This window comes from Hydra vulgaris, chromosome 12 (assembly GCF_038396675.1).
Source record: "Hydra vulgaris chromosome 12, alternate assembly HydraT2T_AEP".
Classification (NCBI taxonomy): domain Eukaryota; kingdom Metazoa; phylum Cnidaria; class Hydrozoa; order Anthoathecata; family Hydridae; genus Hydra; species Hydra vulgaris.
This window is the reverse complement of record NC_088931.1, coordinates 4,067,501-4,087,035: the sequence shown is the minus strand read 5'-3', so window position 1 is coordinate 4,087,035 and position 19,535 is coordinate 4,067,501. Positions and strand designations below refer to the sequence as shown.

The 19,535-nt window shown below is 28.8% G+C and overlaps 2 protein-coding genes across 2 annotated transcripts; one reads left to right on the top strand and one right to left on the bottom strand.

Moving 5' to 3' along the window:
• Positions 1–675: 675 nt before the first annotated feature.
• Positions 676–2,138, bottom strand: LOC136087891 (uncharacterized). The gene is made up of 2 exons (XM_065811511.1): positions 1,970–2,138; positions 676–1,616 (listed from the first exon to the last, which is right to left on the bottom strand). Exons 1-2 carry the CDS (start codon positions 2,136–2,138, stop codon positions 676–678), a joined length of 1,110 nt encoding a protein of 369 aa, XP_065667583.1.
• Positions 2,139–16,304: 14,166 nt separating this feature from the next.
• LOC136087890 (zinc finger MYM-type protein 1-like) lies at positions 16,305–18,698 on the top strand. The gene has a single exon (XM_065811510.1). It carries the CDS (start codon positions 16,305–16,307, stop codon positions 18,696–18,698), a length of 2,394 nt encoding a protein of 797 aa, XP_065667582.1.
• Positions 18,699–19,535: the final 837 nt, after the last annotated feature.

Below are 19,535 nucleotides of genomic sequence, written 5' to 3'. Positions count from 1 at the left end.
TCATCTAGTATATTTTCCATTTTTTCTATGACAAGATTTTATTTATTAAAAAAATTTACAGAGCACATGTAAATATCTTTTAAGCATATATTTATTATAAACATTCTATACGTTTCCACCCTCAATTCTATAAGAAGGTTTTATAACTCTTTCTATTTCAAACTCACCATCTTTTTCAATTTTAACTGCTTTATTTAAAAAAGGTAATTAATCGTTAGGTAATTCTTTAGTTATATTGTATTCTGTAACATTTTTATTTTCCATTTTTTATATAACAAGATTTTATTTATTCATTTATTATAAGCATCTTTTTCAGAACTTTTTTCAGATTTTAATATTTCAATCTTAAATCCGTTATCAACTTTTCCATCACGTAATTCAAGATATCTCCATCCATGCTTAGTCTCACGCATAGCACTATATAATGATTTATATATTTTAATTTCCCCAGTTTCCATGTTTGTTAATTTAACAGTAACTGGTTTTTTCTTAATTGTTCTTAATCTTTCATATTTTGGATCTATAATTTTTTCTTGTTTTTCACGATGTATTCTAGGCTTGATTGTTTTTTTCTCATTTGTTTCTTTCACTGGATGTATTCTAGGTCTGCCAACTGGTCTTTTATCATTTACTTCTTTCACTTCAGTCATAATTGATTCTTTGTTTAACAACCCATTATCTATACCAATCATCTCTATCTGCTGCATCTCTATAAGCTCTTGAAAATTGCTGATTTGGGAATGATAAATTATAATCAACAGCAGGATATCTTTCAGAATTAAGAGAAATGTAGATATTTGACAAGTCACAATGATCAAATATTGAGGGATTAGTATTTTGGTCTCCACTTTTATTTGTTTGAAATGCAACAATAACGTATCTTGGTCTTTCAGTACCTATACTTGTGCACACGTCCCAAGAAAATCTAGTAGATTGTTGAACAGATATAGTATCACACTGACGCTGACAATAACATACTGGAATGTTCGTTTTTGATGCGATTTGATTAAAAAGTTTAAACCTTTCTGCATCTGCTGGTAGAACATGTGGTATAAACAATGATATTTTATTAAGATTAACTTTTGCATCAGCTACAGTAGAAAGTTTAAAAATTTCGTCATAATCAGTTTTTCTTACAAGAGTTATTGTATGTTTAAAATCAAAAATAACTTTGTCGTAATCATAACAGAATCCAAAAATGTGCCTTAAAGGTATGCAAAATGAAAATGTTCCTTTTGTTGTTGGTTTCTGAATTATGTATGCTTTTCTTAATGCAAACCCTGAGTTATCAGTAAGTACTGCTGTTGTTGCAGTATCTTTATACCACAATTGATTTAATCCTTGCGCTAATTGAAAGTCGTTTAGGTATTTAAGCATTCTTAACATTGTAGTTGCTTTACCTTGGTGATTAATAGTTTCTACATTTTGGTTTGATAATTGGTATGATATTTCACGAAATAAATGCATAATACCATTTTTTGTCAGCGTCACTGCATCTGTATTAGCATAAGCTGTTCCATCAGCAAATTTAACAAGTTGTCCTTCAAATAAGAGATAAGCTTCAGATGGAAGTGTGTAAATATCTTGTGTCAGAACGTCGATTCTTATTTCCAGGACTATTTAGATTTGTACGAGCAGCTGGCTCATATTCACAGAATTCAAATCTTTCAATTCCATTATCCACAGTTGGCATTTCTGTAAAATTTAATATTTCAGAAGTTGTTTTTGTTTTGTTTTTTTTATATACAATATAAAAAAAATTTTTTAAATTGACAATTCTTAAAAAACTAATTGTACAAAAAATTTTGCAAGTCTACTCAAGTTTACTCAAGTCAACTCAGATTTCATTATCTCTCTATTTGCTTCAGGATAAGAATTCGAAAAAGTTAGTGCAAATATATTAGTTTGATCTTGCAATTTATTTATGTGATCCTTTATTCCATCTTGACTATTAATTAATGGCTTGTACAATTTTCTAAGTCTAACTGTAAATTAGTTTCACCCATCTTTTCATATAAACTATTATTCTGTATTCTTTTTTTAAGATCTAAGAACTCTTTAACAATTTTATCTCGTTTTTCAGGATTTTTAGAAATGACATTTTGTTTTTTTATAAGAAATATAAAAAAACGCAACATATCTATGTGATGTGTTTTGACGTTTTATTTTAATAAATTATTTTGTGTTTTTACATCTACATTTTTACTGAATCTACTTTGGAGAACATTAATTGCCTCATCTATTCCTTGTTTAATTAATGCTTCTTTAGTTTGTTCATAAACTAATTTTTTTGTATTTGTTCTAATTTGTTCAAGCATGACTTTAAGTTTTTCAAGTTCGTTAAGTATAAGTTTAAATTCACTTTCATTTATAAATCCATCTGCTAAAGCTTTAGAAATATGGTCACTTATTGTATTTAGTTTTGAATCAGCAACTACTTTAATCTTTTCATGCTTTTCTGCTTTTAAATTTAATTTTTTATTAACTTGCCCTCCCATTAATGATAAAACACATGCTTCTAATGCTGCGCCCTCGCATGCAATAACTACTGGTGCTGCAGTTATTGTTGCTAAAAAGCCAACTCCAATAGTTCCAAGTGTCATAGTGCTTGCTAGTAATGCATTATTCAAAACTACAAAGACAAAGCCCTAGTGTTAAACAAATATACGACGATGAAGCTTTGGAACGAGCGGTTGTACGTTAACGAAGACTTTAGCGATTTTACAATAAATTTACGAAGAAAGCTTTTCAAAGAAGCGAAGGAATTGAGAGCGAAAGGTAAGTTTGCTAAAGTAACTTACAATAAATTAATTACGCGTGACCTATAATTATAAAGGAATTCTTTTAATATTCTATAATCAAATTTAAAAATAAAAATGGATGACTACAAATCCTTAACTTTTAATTTTCATGATAAATACTTAAAATCAGATCTTAATTCAGATCCAGATGTCAACTTTTTAATGATGTGAACACACGTTGTTCTTATCTTTATCCCAATAAGTTAAAAGAATTTCTATATAAAAACGGCACTGAAAATCAAAAAATCAGAGTCCTTCACATTAATTTTAGAAGTCTAAATAAAAATTTTGAAAAGTTTTGTGATTTTTTAGATGAAACTGAAAATATTTTTAATATAATTTGCTTAACAGAAACATGGGTTTCTTCGAATGAGTTTAAAAATAATTATATTTTCCATCTTCCAGGTTTTGAAACAATTTTGTTAGAAAGACAAACAAATAAACGGGGTGGAGGAGTTCTGATTTACGTTAAGGAACACATTGTATATTACATTAGGAATGATATGTGCCTTTCTGACGGGGATAAAGAAATCGTAACTATTGATATTTTAAACAATTAAAAAAAAAGTATTCTATTAAGCTGCTGTTATAGACCACCAGATGGCGCGTTTGAAAATCTTAGTTTCTTTTTACAGCGTAATATCATTCACAAAGATAGCAAAGAAAACAAAATTACTTTTATAATTGGAGATTTCAACATAAACTGTCTAATTTATAGTAAAGATAAAAAAGTAAAAAGTTTTTATGATGAAATATTTATGGCAGGAGCTCTTCCTTTAATTAATCGCCCTACTAGAATAACCAAAACTTCAACGACGTTGATTGATAATATTTTTACAACAGATATTTATAATAAGAAATTACAAAAAGGAATTATAAAAACCGACATATCCGCTCGTTTCCCCATTTTTCTTACAATTCATATTGTATCCTCTAATAACCCCGAAAGACAAAATATATTAAAAAAACGTGTCTTCAACAAAAACAATATAAAATCCTTTCAATATCAATTATCACTTCTGCATTGGAAACATATTAACTTTAGTGATGACGCAAATACAATATATAATAAGTTCTTTGATACTTTCTTCTCAATATACAATGCAAATTTCCACTTTGTGAACAAATAACAAAAAAAACAACCTTGAATAGTCCTTGGATTACCAAAGGACTTAGAAAATCCTCTAAAATCAAACAGAAACTATATATAAAATATTTAAAAACAAAATCAGATGAAAACCAACAAAAATATAAAAATTACCAACATTTATTTGAAAAAATTCGTAAAAAACTTAAAAAAAATTATTATTCAAATTTAATTAGTAAATTTAAAAACGACTTAAAAAATACTTGGAGAACGTTAAAAGAAATAACAGGAAAACAAAAAACAAATTCAAACTACCTTCCTAAAGTAATTAAAATAAATAAAACAAATATATATGAACCAAACGAAATTGCAAACGAGTTGAATAAATATTTTATTGATATAGGAACTAAATTAGCAAATAAAATTCCTATTACGGAAAAAACTTCTGGTGATTTCCTAGAGCCTATAAATAATTCGCTTTTTATAGATAATTTATATTCTGACTTATCTTTTGATGAGTTTGAGAGAGCTTACAAATCTCTTAAAAGAAACAAAGCTACAGGTGCGGACGAAATAAATGGCAACATAGTCATAGATTGCTTTGAAAATTTAAAATGTATTCTTTATAAAGTCTTCAGGACATCTATACAACAAGGCGTATTCCCTGACCAATTAAAAATAGCTAAAGTTACTCCAATTTACAAAGACGGAAAAAAATCAAATATTAGTAATTATCGCCCTATCTCTTCTTTCAACCTTCTCGAAAATTTTAGAAAGAATTATATACAATAGAACATACAATTACCAATTAAATTAATAAATTGGTATAAAAGTTACTTAACAAATAGAAAACAATTTGTTTTCTATGGAGATTATTTTCAAAATGAAAAATTAATTGACATAAAATGTGGTGTTCCACAGGGTTCTATTTTAGGCCCACTTTTGTTTTTAGTCTATATAAATGATTTAAATAAAGCTTCTAACCTTATGAGTATCATTTTTGCGGACGATACTAGTTTATTTTTGTCAAACAGTGACATTTATGAGCTTTTTTCAAATATGAATAAAGAACTCAATCACATCTCCATTGACAAAACAAAATGGATCCTTTTCCACTCCCTCGCAAAAAAGCGTTTTTAACCAAATAACTTACCTAAACTTTTTATTGATAAAATTGAAATAAAAAAGGAGTCGGTCACAAGATTTTTAGGCATTTACAATGATGAAAATATTACATGGAAGTATCATATCGACTTTATTTCTACTAAATTGGCCAAAAGTATTGGAATTCTATATAAGGTCAGATACTATCTAAATAAACAAAATTTAATTCAACTCTACTACTCATTTATTCATAGCTATATAAATTATGCCAATATTGTTTGGGAAAGTACCTCTAAAAGTAAGTTACGAAATCTCTGCCATCGTCAGAAACACGCAATGCGTTTAATATGTTTTGAAAATCGTTTTTCTCATTCTAATATTTTGTTTAAAAACGTTAAAGCACTTAACGTTTACGAACTCAATGTCTATAATATTTTATGTTTTATGTTTCGTTGTAAAAGTGAACAACCATTGTTCATTTTTAAAGATCTTCTTACCCATAAAGCTATAAACAAATATACTTTACGAAATAATAATTTAATAATTGAACCCTTTTGTCAAACAAAGTTTAATCAATTTTGCATAAACTATCGAGCACCGTATTTATGGAACAAAATTGTTGTTCCAAATTTTGATTTGTCAATTTCGTTTTCTGTTTTTAAAACTAATTTAAAAAACTTTATTCTTTCTGACAATATATATAAATATTTTTGAAATGTAAAATTATTTTCTGTTTTTGTTTATTCTACATTGTTAATAATTATTAAATCAATTGTACTTTTATTATATTATATATACACGTTTGATATATTTTATATGGTTCTGACGACAAGATCTTTGGATCTTCTTTCAGATACCAAGTTTATGTATTGTTATATTACGATTAATAATTGTAAACTAAAGAAAAAAAAAAAAAATTATTAACTTCTGAAATTATTTTTGCAACTCTATGATACTTTTTACTTATCATAATCCTCTTTTCTCTATCACTCTCGATTTATTTTTGAATCTCATTAATTTTATTTAGACGATATATATGAGTTTGGTTTTCAACAGGTGACTGATTTTCATCAGGTGCACCTGGAAGAGTTGTGTAAACATATTTATATTCCCCCATTTTCAATAAGTAAAAAAAATTATTTTTTAAAAAATATCAACAAAAAAAAATATTTACAACAAATTAACAAAACTATCTCCTTTTTTAATCAATACATCAAAATTAGAATTATTAACAACATTTACTACAATATCATCAACAGTCTCTGATATTACAGAGTTTTGCAAACTTAACATTTTTAATTTAAGTTCATCTTTTAATGAAACTAACGCATAACCTTCATTAATTACTACACCAAACTTTAAAAGAATATATTGATTTGAAAGAGATTTTATTGTAATGTCGTGTTGTGCAAATATTTCATATTTATTCTCATTTATTAATACTGAAGGGTGCTCCTAAATCTTTGTGTACCTTAGAATGAAGAAGTATTGTTATAGGTTCATCTGGTATATATTTGTTTATAAATTTATGTATTGGTGGATTATTTCTTGGCATTATATTATACATATAAAAAAATTCGAAAAATCACAGAATCATATTCAAAAATGGAATATTAGCAAATGGTGAATTATAACTGGATTTACAAATAAGTCTGTTATTACATTTATATTTATATTTTTAGGGAATATTCTTGGAAAATAAATGGTCCCAGAACATTATGAAACATCATAATTTTATAATTAAAAAATACAAAAAAAACTGCAGAACTTTCTAGGACCACTATTTAAATTACAGCATTAAAAAAAGTTCACTTTTTAACTAAAGTCATGCATCATATTAGTACTTCATTTAATACGCCATAACACTCTATTAAATATATAAAACAGTGAGCAAATATGTACTAGTACTAGTACATATTTGCTCAGCACCCCTTAAAAAAAAAGCTAGATCCGCCCCTGCGTAGTGGAAATGGATATATATCAACAGGATCAGGTTTATTATTAGGACCAAATTCACCATTTGCTAATACTCCATTTTTGAGGGGGGGGGGGGGGGGTAATGAACATATCTTCGCAGTATACTTCGAAGATATGTTCATTACCCCCCTCTGCGCGCTTTGCGAAGGAGGGGGGGTCATAAAAAAAGGTTTTTATAAAGTACGGGGGAGAGAGTCGCCCAAAAGCGTACAAGTTTGTTTAAGAGGTGTTCAAGGCAACGAATACGTACTTAGTTTGACTATATTTTTCATCAACTTTTTAAATTTTCAACCTCTTTTTTAACAAAAGAAAAGGCTATATCCCTCTGGATCTTTTACCTGTCTGTCCATCTTTTTATACCCTTTAAACTGCCCGTATTTTGATTAAATAATCAGATAAAGAAGGTTACAATTCTTATTAACATATCTATTTTATTTCCATAATAGTATTTTGTATGCAAAATAATGCAGCAACTTAATTTTATTAGCAGTAATTGACTTTTATATCATTAACAATTCAATAACAGAGTTACCGCTAATAAAAATGATAATAAAAATAATTACTCTCGCCTGCCGAATAAACGGGGTTTAATTTCATGAACCCAAACATTGAATACACAATTATTTTTATGACATATAACATGAACTAGTAATGGCATAAGAATTGAACAATAAAACCCAGTTTTGAAATGTTAAAAGTAAACAAATTTCTTTCCATAACCGTGCTAAATTTATTTTTCTAACCTGTTAGCTTATGACTAATATAGTAAATTTCAAACCATGAAACTATACTAAATTAAAACCATATTTCAATTGTTGTTAATAAAAATCTAGTTTCAATGAATTCAGAAATTGTTAATAAAAATCTAGTTTCAATGGAACTATCCAAATTTTGCTTCTAATATGATTTATAAACAGAAACTTAGAAATATATAAAGTAACCATCTAGTTTAACTTCTAAAAACACCTGCGTCATGCACATTATATTGCAATTATAACACAATTGTATTACAACTCACTATTAAAAATAATTATTAATACTATGATATAATAAATTTATGCACATAATATACTTAAAATATATAATTATGCACAATAATTATTTATTAATTGTAATAAAAATAATAATAAACTTTTACACTAAACACATTAATATTAGTGAATAGATTTAATAACATTATATAACACTGTTTATAAACAAAATAATGTAACTATAATAAAATATAAGTTTCATGATGTTCTGGGACCATTTATTTTCCAAGAATATTCCCCAAAAATATAAATAAAAATGTAATAACAGACTTATTTGTAAATCCAGTTATAATTAAACTTTAATTATAATTAAACTATAATTATAACTAGCAATAAATTAGTATAATGAAAACTTTATAATTAAGTTTGATAAGTCAAACTTTTACTAAGTAAGATTTTCAGTTCCCATTGAACTTTCTATACATACTCTGACATTCCCCTTGTCTGACTATTTATCTATTCCCCTTGTCTGACTATTTATCTATTCCCCTTGAGAGTCAGACTTAACAAGATTCTACTGCATATATTTTCTGAAGTATAATTTTATAATTAATAAAAAAAAATAATTTTATAAAAACAAAAAAAAACTGCAGAACTTATTAGGACCACTATTTAAATTACAGCATTAAAAAAAGTTCACTTTTTAACTAAAGTCATGCATCATATTTGTACGTCATTTAATACGCCATAACACTATTAAATATATAAAATAGTAAACAATATATTTATATTATATTATTAAATATAACAGTTTAAATTGGTTTCATTATAAGGATTTTTCCTGGCAAAACAATCAATCACTTCATTTGCATCAATGCTGATATCTTGGTGAACGTGCATTAAAGCAAGACTATTAAATCTATTCTGTGACATTATGCTACGTAGATAGGTTTTTAAACGACGAATAAACAGAGATTGATCTTTCGCAAGTGCATGTTGTTACTGGAATAGTTGCAAGAATTTGAATTAAGATGAATATATTAGGAAAAGTTATTCTATCAATAAGAGGAAGGAGTTTGGTTAGAGTAGTTGGAAAAGAATTTTTAAAACTACGCCAATAATCTTCCTACATGTTCAATTCGGTCATGATATAACGTGGTTCCGGAAGTTCATCCTCATACTCATTTAAAAAAAGAAGAAAGTTGCTTCTCCATTCAGCATCATTTAAAACGTTAGTTGGCATTGCAAAGAATCCATTATAAACAGCAATGTTTCTATTAGAAAAAAGTAATTAAATCTAATATGATAAATGGTCAAGAAAAGGAATTGTAATAACTTTCTTGTAATACTCATTAATAGATTCACTTGGACAATTATTTCGATTTCGCTGTTTTCCTATTGTACGAGGCTTGTGCTCATAAACACTACAACAACACTAGCTGCCAATACAACTGCCTCACTATACCAAGCACCGTGACCGTGACAATTTCTGATCTTAGTCGCTGTGAAGCAAGATATAACAAATTTACTTTTTCACGTGATGTAAAAACATCAAAGTTTGGAGATTGAAATTGTTTTGTAATTGGTCTTGTTACTTCTAAACAGCGAGACACCACTACTAAAGTAACAAGAAACTGGAAAGATCTAGTAGCAAAGAAATAACTATTTGCATCACGCACTGAGTCATGATTCCAAGACTTTTCATCGTTACTAATCATTACCTCAAACCATTTAATTATAGGCGGAAGTACCTCTATAAACACATCTAAACCATCAATTCTGGCAATCCATCTTGTATGACATACATCTATTAGACGAGAGTGATGAGCTTTTGGAAACATTTCTTCAATTTTTTTTTCAGAACATCGAAACGCTTCGGACTAGAATTAAAGAACTGAGATATAACTCGAACATTTGACATCATATTGCTAACTATTTGTATGTTACAGGCATCTGCAACAAAAAGATTGAGGACATGAGATCCACAATGAACATACAATGCTTTGGGATAAATAGTTTTTATTCTTATTGCAGCATCCCAGCCATGTTTCCAGCACCGTCATAACCTTGACCAACACAAAATTTCATTTCTAATCCCATATCTTTAATACTATTCAAAATTTGGCTTTCTGTAGAGTCGCAAGGAATAAAACCAAAAAATAGTTCACAAATTTCACAATTATCATTTACAAAGCGTAATACAAGTGGCATTTGTTCCATATTGCTAACATTAGATGCTTTATCTGCTAATATTGAAAAATATTTAGCTTTTTTAACTTCACATTTCAATTTAGAGACTATAATGTCATTACAAATATTAATCAAAGCATTTTGAGTAGTTTTAGAGCGATATGTTGCATTTTTTGGAATAGCAATTCTCCCATTCACCAAACTGTTTTCTGCACAATCAGATATTAATTTCAAAATTGATTGAAGATTGATTGAAAGGAACGACCTGATTTATTGGATTCAAAATGAAAACTAGAGCTTGGCTTATAAACATTTTTCAATAAATCATACTTATCTTCATTGCCTAGTTTATTAATTCCATAAGATTCATAGAGCCCGATATTGTATTTGTTAACAAAGGATAGTTCACATTTATTTCCAAAAGCAGAAGAACAACTTTTAGAGTTTAAATTTGCCTTACTCGGTGAATGGATAAATTTTGAAGAACATTCTGCAGTCGGTAGTGTGGAAGAACTTTTTAATTTGATTGGCGAAGATACAACACTAATTTTTTTGTCTGTAGGAAAAGGTGACTTAATAGTAAATTGATCAATTGTGAGTTGTTTTCTTTTTTTTAAAGTGGAAAGGATTTTAACTGAATCTAGAATATCTGTTTTCTGAGTAGAATCAGGAAACAGGATATTAGATTTTGAAGAAGTAAGTTGATTAATTTCAGGTAACTTTACTACTTTAGGTGCAAAAATATTAGGAACTTGGTATTTTTTAGGAATACATTTTAAAGATATTAAAGGAACAAAGTGATCTTTGTTTACAAATATATTAGAGGTCTGTTTAAAACCTGCAATAACTGATGAGCAACGAAGTGTGTGTATTTTTTTTACAGATGTGCTTAAAGAATGTTCAACAGGTGGTCTAACAGTGCAATTGAAAAATATTTCATAAACAGTTTTTTCTATTTCATTTCTATCCTTTTCTATAGGATAATATGATTCGATTGGTATTCCAACAACACTTGAGAGAGCACACAAAATAAGAAACGAGGAATAAGAATAATTTGTTGCAACATTGATAGACTCTGATATGAAACTTAGTGTTCTATTATTTTTACAAAAAGAATTATATGCTTTTTGGGAAAAAATAATAGAAAAAGCTGTGTTTTCATCAATTCTTCGAGATTCGGTAACATCAGTTTGAGAAAAAATAATTGGATGGTTTGAATAAAAATCTGCATTTGTATATAATTCGATACCGGTCAAACATCTAAAGTATTCTTTTCCAATTCGTTTTCCGATTTCCGATTCGTTTCCAATTAATGATATAGAACAAGCATTAAATAAACAGTTTCCGTTTGGAGAAGTTCTAATAAAAAAAACAAAAAATTAACATGAGCGAGGTAACATAATTTAATTTTGTTATGCCACAAAATAATTATTACACAATTTTAAGTCATAAAATAACTTACTGGTAAATCATTTGCTAAATGTAATTTTGGTATTATTCAAACATAAAATAAATTATAACATAACTGATTATTTTCTCCTTGAAATATGATATAAATATATTATACTTAAGCATGAACACAGTTTTACTAGAAAAATATGTTTTTAAATTTTAAGCACCTAGGACAAAATTTTACACATCTTTCAGCTTAAAATAAATATAAGTTTGTAGTAAAATGTTTAAGCAAAAAAAGTTATTTATGATTTCTTTATTTGCTATTATTTTAACCATTAATCAACACACACAAACATACACAAACACACACACACACACACACACACACACACACACACACACACACACACACACACACACACACACACACACGCACACACACATATAAATATTTCGTTTGTTTTTTTAATTTTAAATTAATATAATTATTTAAGAAACAAATTATTATCTCACTGGTTGAAAATCGCTTTCTGCTCGAAATGATTGAGATAAGGGAAACTGTATATTTGAAACTTTGCATATTTTATGCAATACACTTCGTTTAGATTTTCATTATACAAAAATTTTTCTCTAATAGTATTATGAGCTTCGACAAAAACATTAGATAAAAACGATCCCTTTTCTGATTGAAACCTATTTTCATCTAAAATACATTTTAAAATGATTTGAAGCATTGAATCCGCCATGATTAGAACACTTAACCTACGAGTTAACCAAAAGCTTAGTGAAAACCCTTTTTTCTGATTTATGCGTGATTGGCTTGCACCCTTCAGAGATCTTTCTGATTGGGTCAGCACCCCTCAGAACCAGTTTTGATTAGCTTAAGAAACCAAGCCAATCAAAAATAGCTTCTGAGGGGTGCAGGCCAATCAAAAATAATTCTGAGGGGAGCAGGCGAATCAGAAAGCGACTATACTGGAGTTTCCTAGTCGAAACTTAAATATATATAAAATACGCTAGCGTTAACACAACAACAAAGATAATTATTTTCGACATCCTTCACAAAAAATTAAATCGCAAATTTTTAGTTGAATAAAATATTTTAACAATTTAATTTTTATATATAAAAAAATGCAACAAAATAGTAAACTTTGCTTGTTGAAAGTTGACGGGTGCTGGAGCACTCTTTGAACCCCTCTGGATCCGCCCCTGCTACGTAAGTACAATCTATCACCTACAGAACCTCCTTTACTCCATGGTCTTAAATATAAACCATTACCTGCAGCTGTCATTTTAACTCCTTTTCCATCCTTTTTTAAGTACACAATACCCCTTCCAGCAATTTTATCAACCACAGCTGATCCAGCTGCTGAACCTACTCCTGTTAATAAACCTGTTGCAAGTGCCGGAGCAACGCTTGATAATAAAAATTTTCCAGCTGTACCAAGTAAAGGAAAATATGCACCAATAAATCCTCCCTCTAATTGAGAATTGTGTGCTAGTTGTGTTTTACTTAAATTAATTATTACACCCGTACCTTTTTTATATGCTCTTTTAACTCTATTCAGTTGTGTTTTTGTTACAGCTAATACATGCTCGCCATTAAGATCTGAATGTGATAACTTAATACTAGCTCCATACCCATCTTCAATTGCTTTTTTAAGTTTTTCTAATTACCCTTGCGATACATTTATTTTAATATTAGTATTAATTAGTTAATTAAATTAATTAAATTTAATATTACTCATTTTTATATATAATATAAAAAATTATTTTACTTCTTTTTTATGAAATGTAATAGTTACTTCATCTCCTCGTAAATTCAAAAGATTTCCATTTTGATCAAGCAATTCATTTTTCCATTTTTGATATTGTTTTTAGTGTTACTGGTAAATAAATTAAGTTATACGGCTCTAGAGCAATTTTATAACCAGGACCTACAGTTGGAAAAAATGAATATATAACGTTATTAGTTTCTTCATTTATATACGATGATCCTATTATTAAACAACTAATATAGTAAACATATAATATGTTTACTATATTAGTTGATATACTTGAGCCTGCTGAAAATACTCCACAGTCAAAACCAAAAATAGTTCTAATTAAATTTGAAGTTGAAAAATCAACTTTAAAACCAGTTGCAATAGTTAAAGTTGATCTTAATGTGTTATTATTTCCTTCAATTGTAATATTTGCAACTCCTGAACTTGCATCACCGTTTCTTGTCATAATCAATTGAATATATTTATTTATATCATTAATTTCATAACACTCATCTGGAATGTTTATATCCTTCCAAGTTGATCCATTATTTGCACTATATCTAAAATTGTTGTTTAAATAATTAATATTAGGAAAACTGTAATATGCCTCTAAACTAACTAAAAATTTTAAACTCATCTTTTGGCATATCACTTGAAACATGTTTATTATAAATGTGATTTAAATTCTTTGAATCTTGTGAAAATAAACAAATAAAATTTGTATTTTCTCGTATAGTTTGCCTAGGTAACAATTTTGTGCAAGATAGAAACAATCTACATTACTGTCTTCCTCTTATATAATACTTTTCACACTTATTTTGCTATGTTGTAAATCATCAAATATCATCAAATTATTCTTATGAATATCTAGATCTTCAGGGTCAGGTACATCTTCAGCTGTTTCAAAAAACTTGCACTCTATATCTGTTTTCTCATTTAAATTTTTTGAAATGTCTTCAATTGTAAGCTCAGTGTTTACATTTAATTTTTCTATTAGGTCTTGTAGCTTAAATAGTTCAAGAATAATTTCTTTTGGCAATTTTTTTCAAAAGATTGTTTTAATATTTTGTATTCTGGTTGAAAAAGAGATTTTCCAAAAACTTGTAAATTATTATAGTCTAACCAACCAGGTCTCAAAAGTAAATTCAATAATAAAGTAGTTTTTCCGCAACCTGACTTTCCAACAATAATTCCTCTTATACTCTTAGGAAACAACTTATTATTATTTCTCTTATTGCTATTCGCATTCTATGACAAATCTATAATATCCATTTTTATATATTTAAGATTTTAATTTTTTTCTATATATAAAAATGTACTGTGTCAAATGTAGAAACAAAACAGATTCACTAAACTTACATAATGTTGTAAAAACAATAGAAAGATGCAACGTGGAACTTGTACTGTTTGTGGAACAACAAAAACTAAATTCGTATCAAAAAAAACAGGAGGCGATTTAGTTGGCTTATTAAAACAAGCAACAAGTAAAATAAAACTACCATGGTCAAAGTTTCCAGGTGAGATGCATTTACCTGGTAGGAACTTTGCAGGTCCTTGTACTAATTTAGATGAATGATTAACTTCTACTGATGCATATAAAGAATGGAGTAAACCTGTTGATAGAGTTGATAATGCAGCTTACCATTGCGATCTTGTTTATAAATACTTCGATGATACTGCAAAAAGAAATTTAGTTGATAAAATTATGATCGAAGAAATGGATGCTATAAAAAATCCGACAATACGTGAAAAAATTGAGCGAGGTATTATAAAACCTATTATATCATCTAAAGCAAAGTTTGGGCTAGGTTCTTTGAACCCACATAAATTAGGTGTTGAAAAAAACTAACAACGATTAGTAAAAAAGATAAGGATAAAGAATTGAAATGGACTGACAAACTTGCAAACGAACTTCATAGACCAGTTGTAAATCATTTCAGAAAAAGAAAAGTTATTGTAAATGGAATCGATGAAATATGGGCTGCTGATTTAGTTGACATGCAATTTTTTTCCAAATTCAATGATGGTATAAAATACTTATTAATGGTAATAGATGTTTTTTTCAAAATATGGATGAATTGTTCCCAGAAATGTGCAGAGCGTAAGTCACCCGAGCAAATTGCTCGGGGCCCCCAACAGCGGCAATAACATTCCAGGTTTTTTTTTCCTTCTCTTTTTCCCCATCAAGAGCTTTAACTTACATAAAAAATAAAAATAGCTCATTAAGTTTAATGAAAATTGCCTCAAAAATGAGCTTGAGATCTAATAATTTTTTTAAAAATAAATTTAGCGTTGCGTAATTTATAGAAGATCCCTGCGGAAGAGCTTTTGTTTAAATCTTATCTATATGCTTATCTTGAATTTAGCGGGAAAAGTTATAATGTGTTTAAATCTTATTTTAAAAATGGCGTATTTGGACTAGTTTTTATACAGGCGATTTGCTTGATTGTACAATTTAATTTATAGATTAATAAAAATAAATTTAATTTTTTCATTTTTGTGATTAATTATATATATAAATTTTGTATTAATTATTTAATCGTGTATATATATATATATATATATATATATATATATATATATATATATATATATATATATATATATACAAACATATGTATATATATACATTTATATATATACATATGTATATTATGTATATATATACATATGTTTGTATATACAAATATATGTTCTTATATATATATAAATATATATATATATATATATATATATATATATATATATATATATATATATATATATATATAAATATATATATATGTGTATATATATATGTATATATATATATATTTATGTATATATGTATATATATAGATATATATACATATATACATAAATATATATATATATATATATATATATATATATATATATATATATATATATATATATATATATATATATATATATATATATATATATATATATATATATATATCAGTATATATGTATATATATCTATTAGACGAAAGTATTTAAAAAAATAAAAATGAAACGCACCTATCCATCTGGTGCATCAAAGTTAAAAATCAGTAAAGTAAAAAAAGCGGCTCTACAAAAAGGAAGGCAAACATTATTTGATGTTGGAATTACAACTACTCCTAAAACATCAGATGCCCTTTACACTAGCTCAACGAAGCAAAAATATGACGGTAGTATCCAATCTTCTGTTTCTGGTTATAGTGCTGGCAGTATAGAGAAATTAGCCACTTTTGAAGACTGTCAAATTAATGGTAGTGATAATGCTTCTACAAGGACCACTAGCAATGATGGACCAGCATTGTTGCAGCCATTTGACATTGGTGAATTTGAAACAGAAAATTTCTCCCCTTCTCAGCTGGAAAAGTTTGTCATGGCTGGTCACATTCCTTTCCCACTGGATATGCCAAAAGATAATGGAAATCACATATTTCCAATGTCAGTTTTGAAAAGCAGAATGCCGAATGGGGAATCCTTCTCGCGGGATTGGCTCGTATTTAGCCCAGCAAAGACAGCATTGTTTTGTTTTCCATACCGATTATTTTTACCTAGAAATCAACTTCCACACATGACTTCATCCCTTGCAATGATTGGAGGATGGGGATATGAAAAGAAGTGGAAGAATCTCATCAGTGGAATTCCTGAACATGAGCATTCGAAAATCCATAAACAATGCTACATTCAGTGGCGTGAATTGGAAGCTCGAATGAAAACTGATCAGTCAATTGAACATTTGATGAATCGCCAAATTCTCAATGAAGCTGACACCTGGAGAAAAATCTTGGAACGAATCTTGGATGTGATTCTGTTTCTTGGTGAACGTGGATTGGCTATTCGTGGAAAATCTGACCTAATTGGAGATTCTCATAATGGAAATTTCTTAGGATTGCTGGAACTGGTTTCGCATTATGACGCAATTCTTAAGGAACATGTGATAAAAGTTAAACAATCACAGAACAAGGGTCAACGTCTTCAGGCGCATTACTTGTCAAATCGTTCTCAAAATGAATTCATTGGCCTTTGTGCAGCTGAGGTTCGCAGGCAAATTATAGAAGAGTGCAAGTCTGCAAATCATTTTTCAATTATGGTTGATGCCACTCCTGATGTGAGCCATACTGAACAAAGTTCGTTTGTCATTCGATATGTACATGAAAAAGAACCTGGAAAATTTTTAATTGAAGAGCGGTTTTTGATCTTTGCAGATTGTGCCAAGAAGACTGGATCTGATATTGCGGAATTAATTCTGGAAACTTTGGAAACATTAAAAATTTGTTTTGAAGACTGCCGTGGCCAAGGCTATGACAATGGAGTCAACATGTCAGGAAAATATAAGGGTGTTCAAGCAATCCTACAAAAGAAGAATCCATTGTCTGTATTCTCACCCTGTGGTTGTCATTCATTGAATTTGTGTGGACAGAATGCTGCCTCAAGCTGTACAGATGCTGAGACTTTCTTTGGAACTGTTCAAACCGTATATACGATCTTTTCTGCTAGTCCGCAACGCTGGAAAATATTGCAAAAGAGACTTCACGGTGTGTCTTTGCATGGACAATCAGGAACACGACGGACTGAGAGACTTGACAGCATTCGCCCTTTCTATAATCACTTGAGCCAAATCATTGAATCTTTGAAAGAAGTTAAGAGCTTGAATCTCACGCCTAAAGCAAAAACTGAGATTAGAGGTGCCCTAAAATATATGAGCTCCTTCAAATGTGTTCTCATGTCTGGAATTTGGCTGAAAGTTCTCACATTGATTGACCGCTGCAACCAGGTCATTCAGGCAAGAAAAGCAACTATTGATATTGAGGTGGAAAATATTGAAGAATTGATTAGTCAACTCAAATCTGTTCGGGAGGAATGGCCTACAATTTTAGAAGAAGCCAAGTTAGTTGCAGATGTTGCAAAAATCAGTTCTGAATTTCCAATCCACAGAAAAGTGAAACGCAAAAGTTTTTTTGGGGAGCAAATTAAAGGTGATGAACAAATTACGGAATTAACAGAAGCAGAATCAGGAGAGGAGGCAACATTTCGGAGAACGGTTTTATATCACATTTTTGATTCTGTAATTGGTGGACTTACTGCACGTTTCACAGCAATTCAAGAAATCCTTTCTATATTCTCTTTTTTGTGGAAGTATCAAAAACTGTCTGAAGCAGAAATCAAGAGTGCTTGCTCACATTTTTCGCAAAAATATTCTTGTGATGTGACCGCAAATGAGCTGACTGAAGAATTGCTTCACATAAAACAAATTCATACTGCAAATTTTGTAAAGGAACCTCTTGCCCCATTTGACTTATTAAACAAAATTTCTGAAATGAAGCTTGGAGAACTCTTTTTCTTGGAGAAATATAGTAATTGCATTGCGTATTTTTGCTTCAATTCCAGTGACAGAGGCTTCAAGTGAGCGTTCATTCAGTAAATTGAAGCTCATCAAGAATTATTTGCGCTCAACTATGGGACAAGAACGAACAAGTGACCTCGCCATTTTGAGTATCGAGTGTCTATTAGCAAAAAATATTGATTTCGATGATGTGATTGAAAAGTTTGCTAAACAAAAGACAAGAAAAATAATATTGTAAGAAGCAACAGCTGGACTATTTAATTATACTTATATTCCAGTAATATAATAAAAAAATTTAAGCAGGCCTTTTTTTTTTGTGGAGTAAAGGGGGTGGGCCCCTAAACTGAAGGATGCTCGGGGCCCCCAAATCCTGTGCACGGCCCTGATTGTTCCATTGAAGAGTAAAACTGGAGTCGATGTTGCTAATGCATTAAGTAAAAGAAAGAAGGTGTCAAAAAATGTGCGTATATAAAGGCTTAGAATTTTATAATAATCATGTTAAAGCGTTAAGTGTTGAGTTATATTCAACTGAAAATGAAGAAAACAGTTATATAGTTGAATGTTGGAATAGAACAATAAAAAATAAAATGTTTAAGTATTTTTCAGCTAATTCTACTAGAAAATATATTGACGTTTTAGATAAAATGGTAAATAAATACAATAGCACAAAGCATTCTTTAATTAAAATGACACCAGTTGCAGCTAGCGATAAAAAGAATGAAAATATTGTTTGGTTAAATCTAAATGGAAATGCACGATCAGAGTCCGTAAAACCAAAGTTTTCAATTGATGATAGAATTAGGATAACTAAAAAGAAGGGAACGTTTGAAAAAGGATACACACCGAGATGGACAGAAGAAGTTTTTACAGTGTCACAGATTCAGTTCACAGATGGCGAAG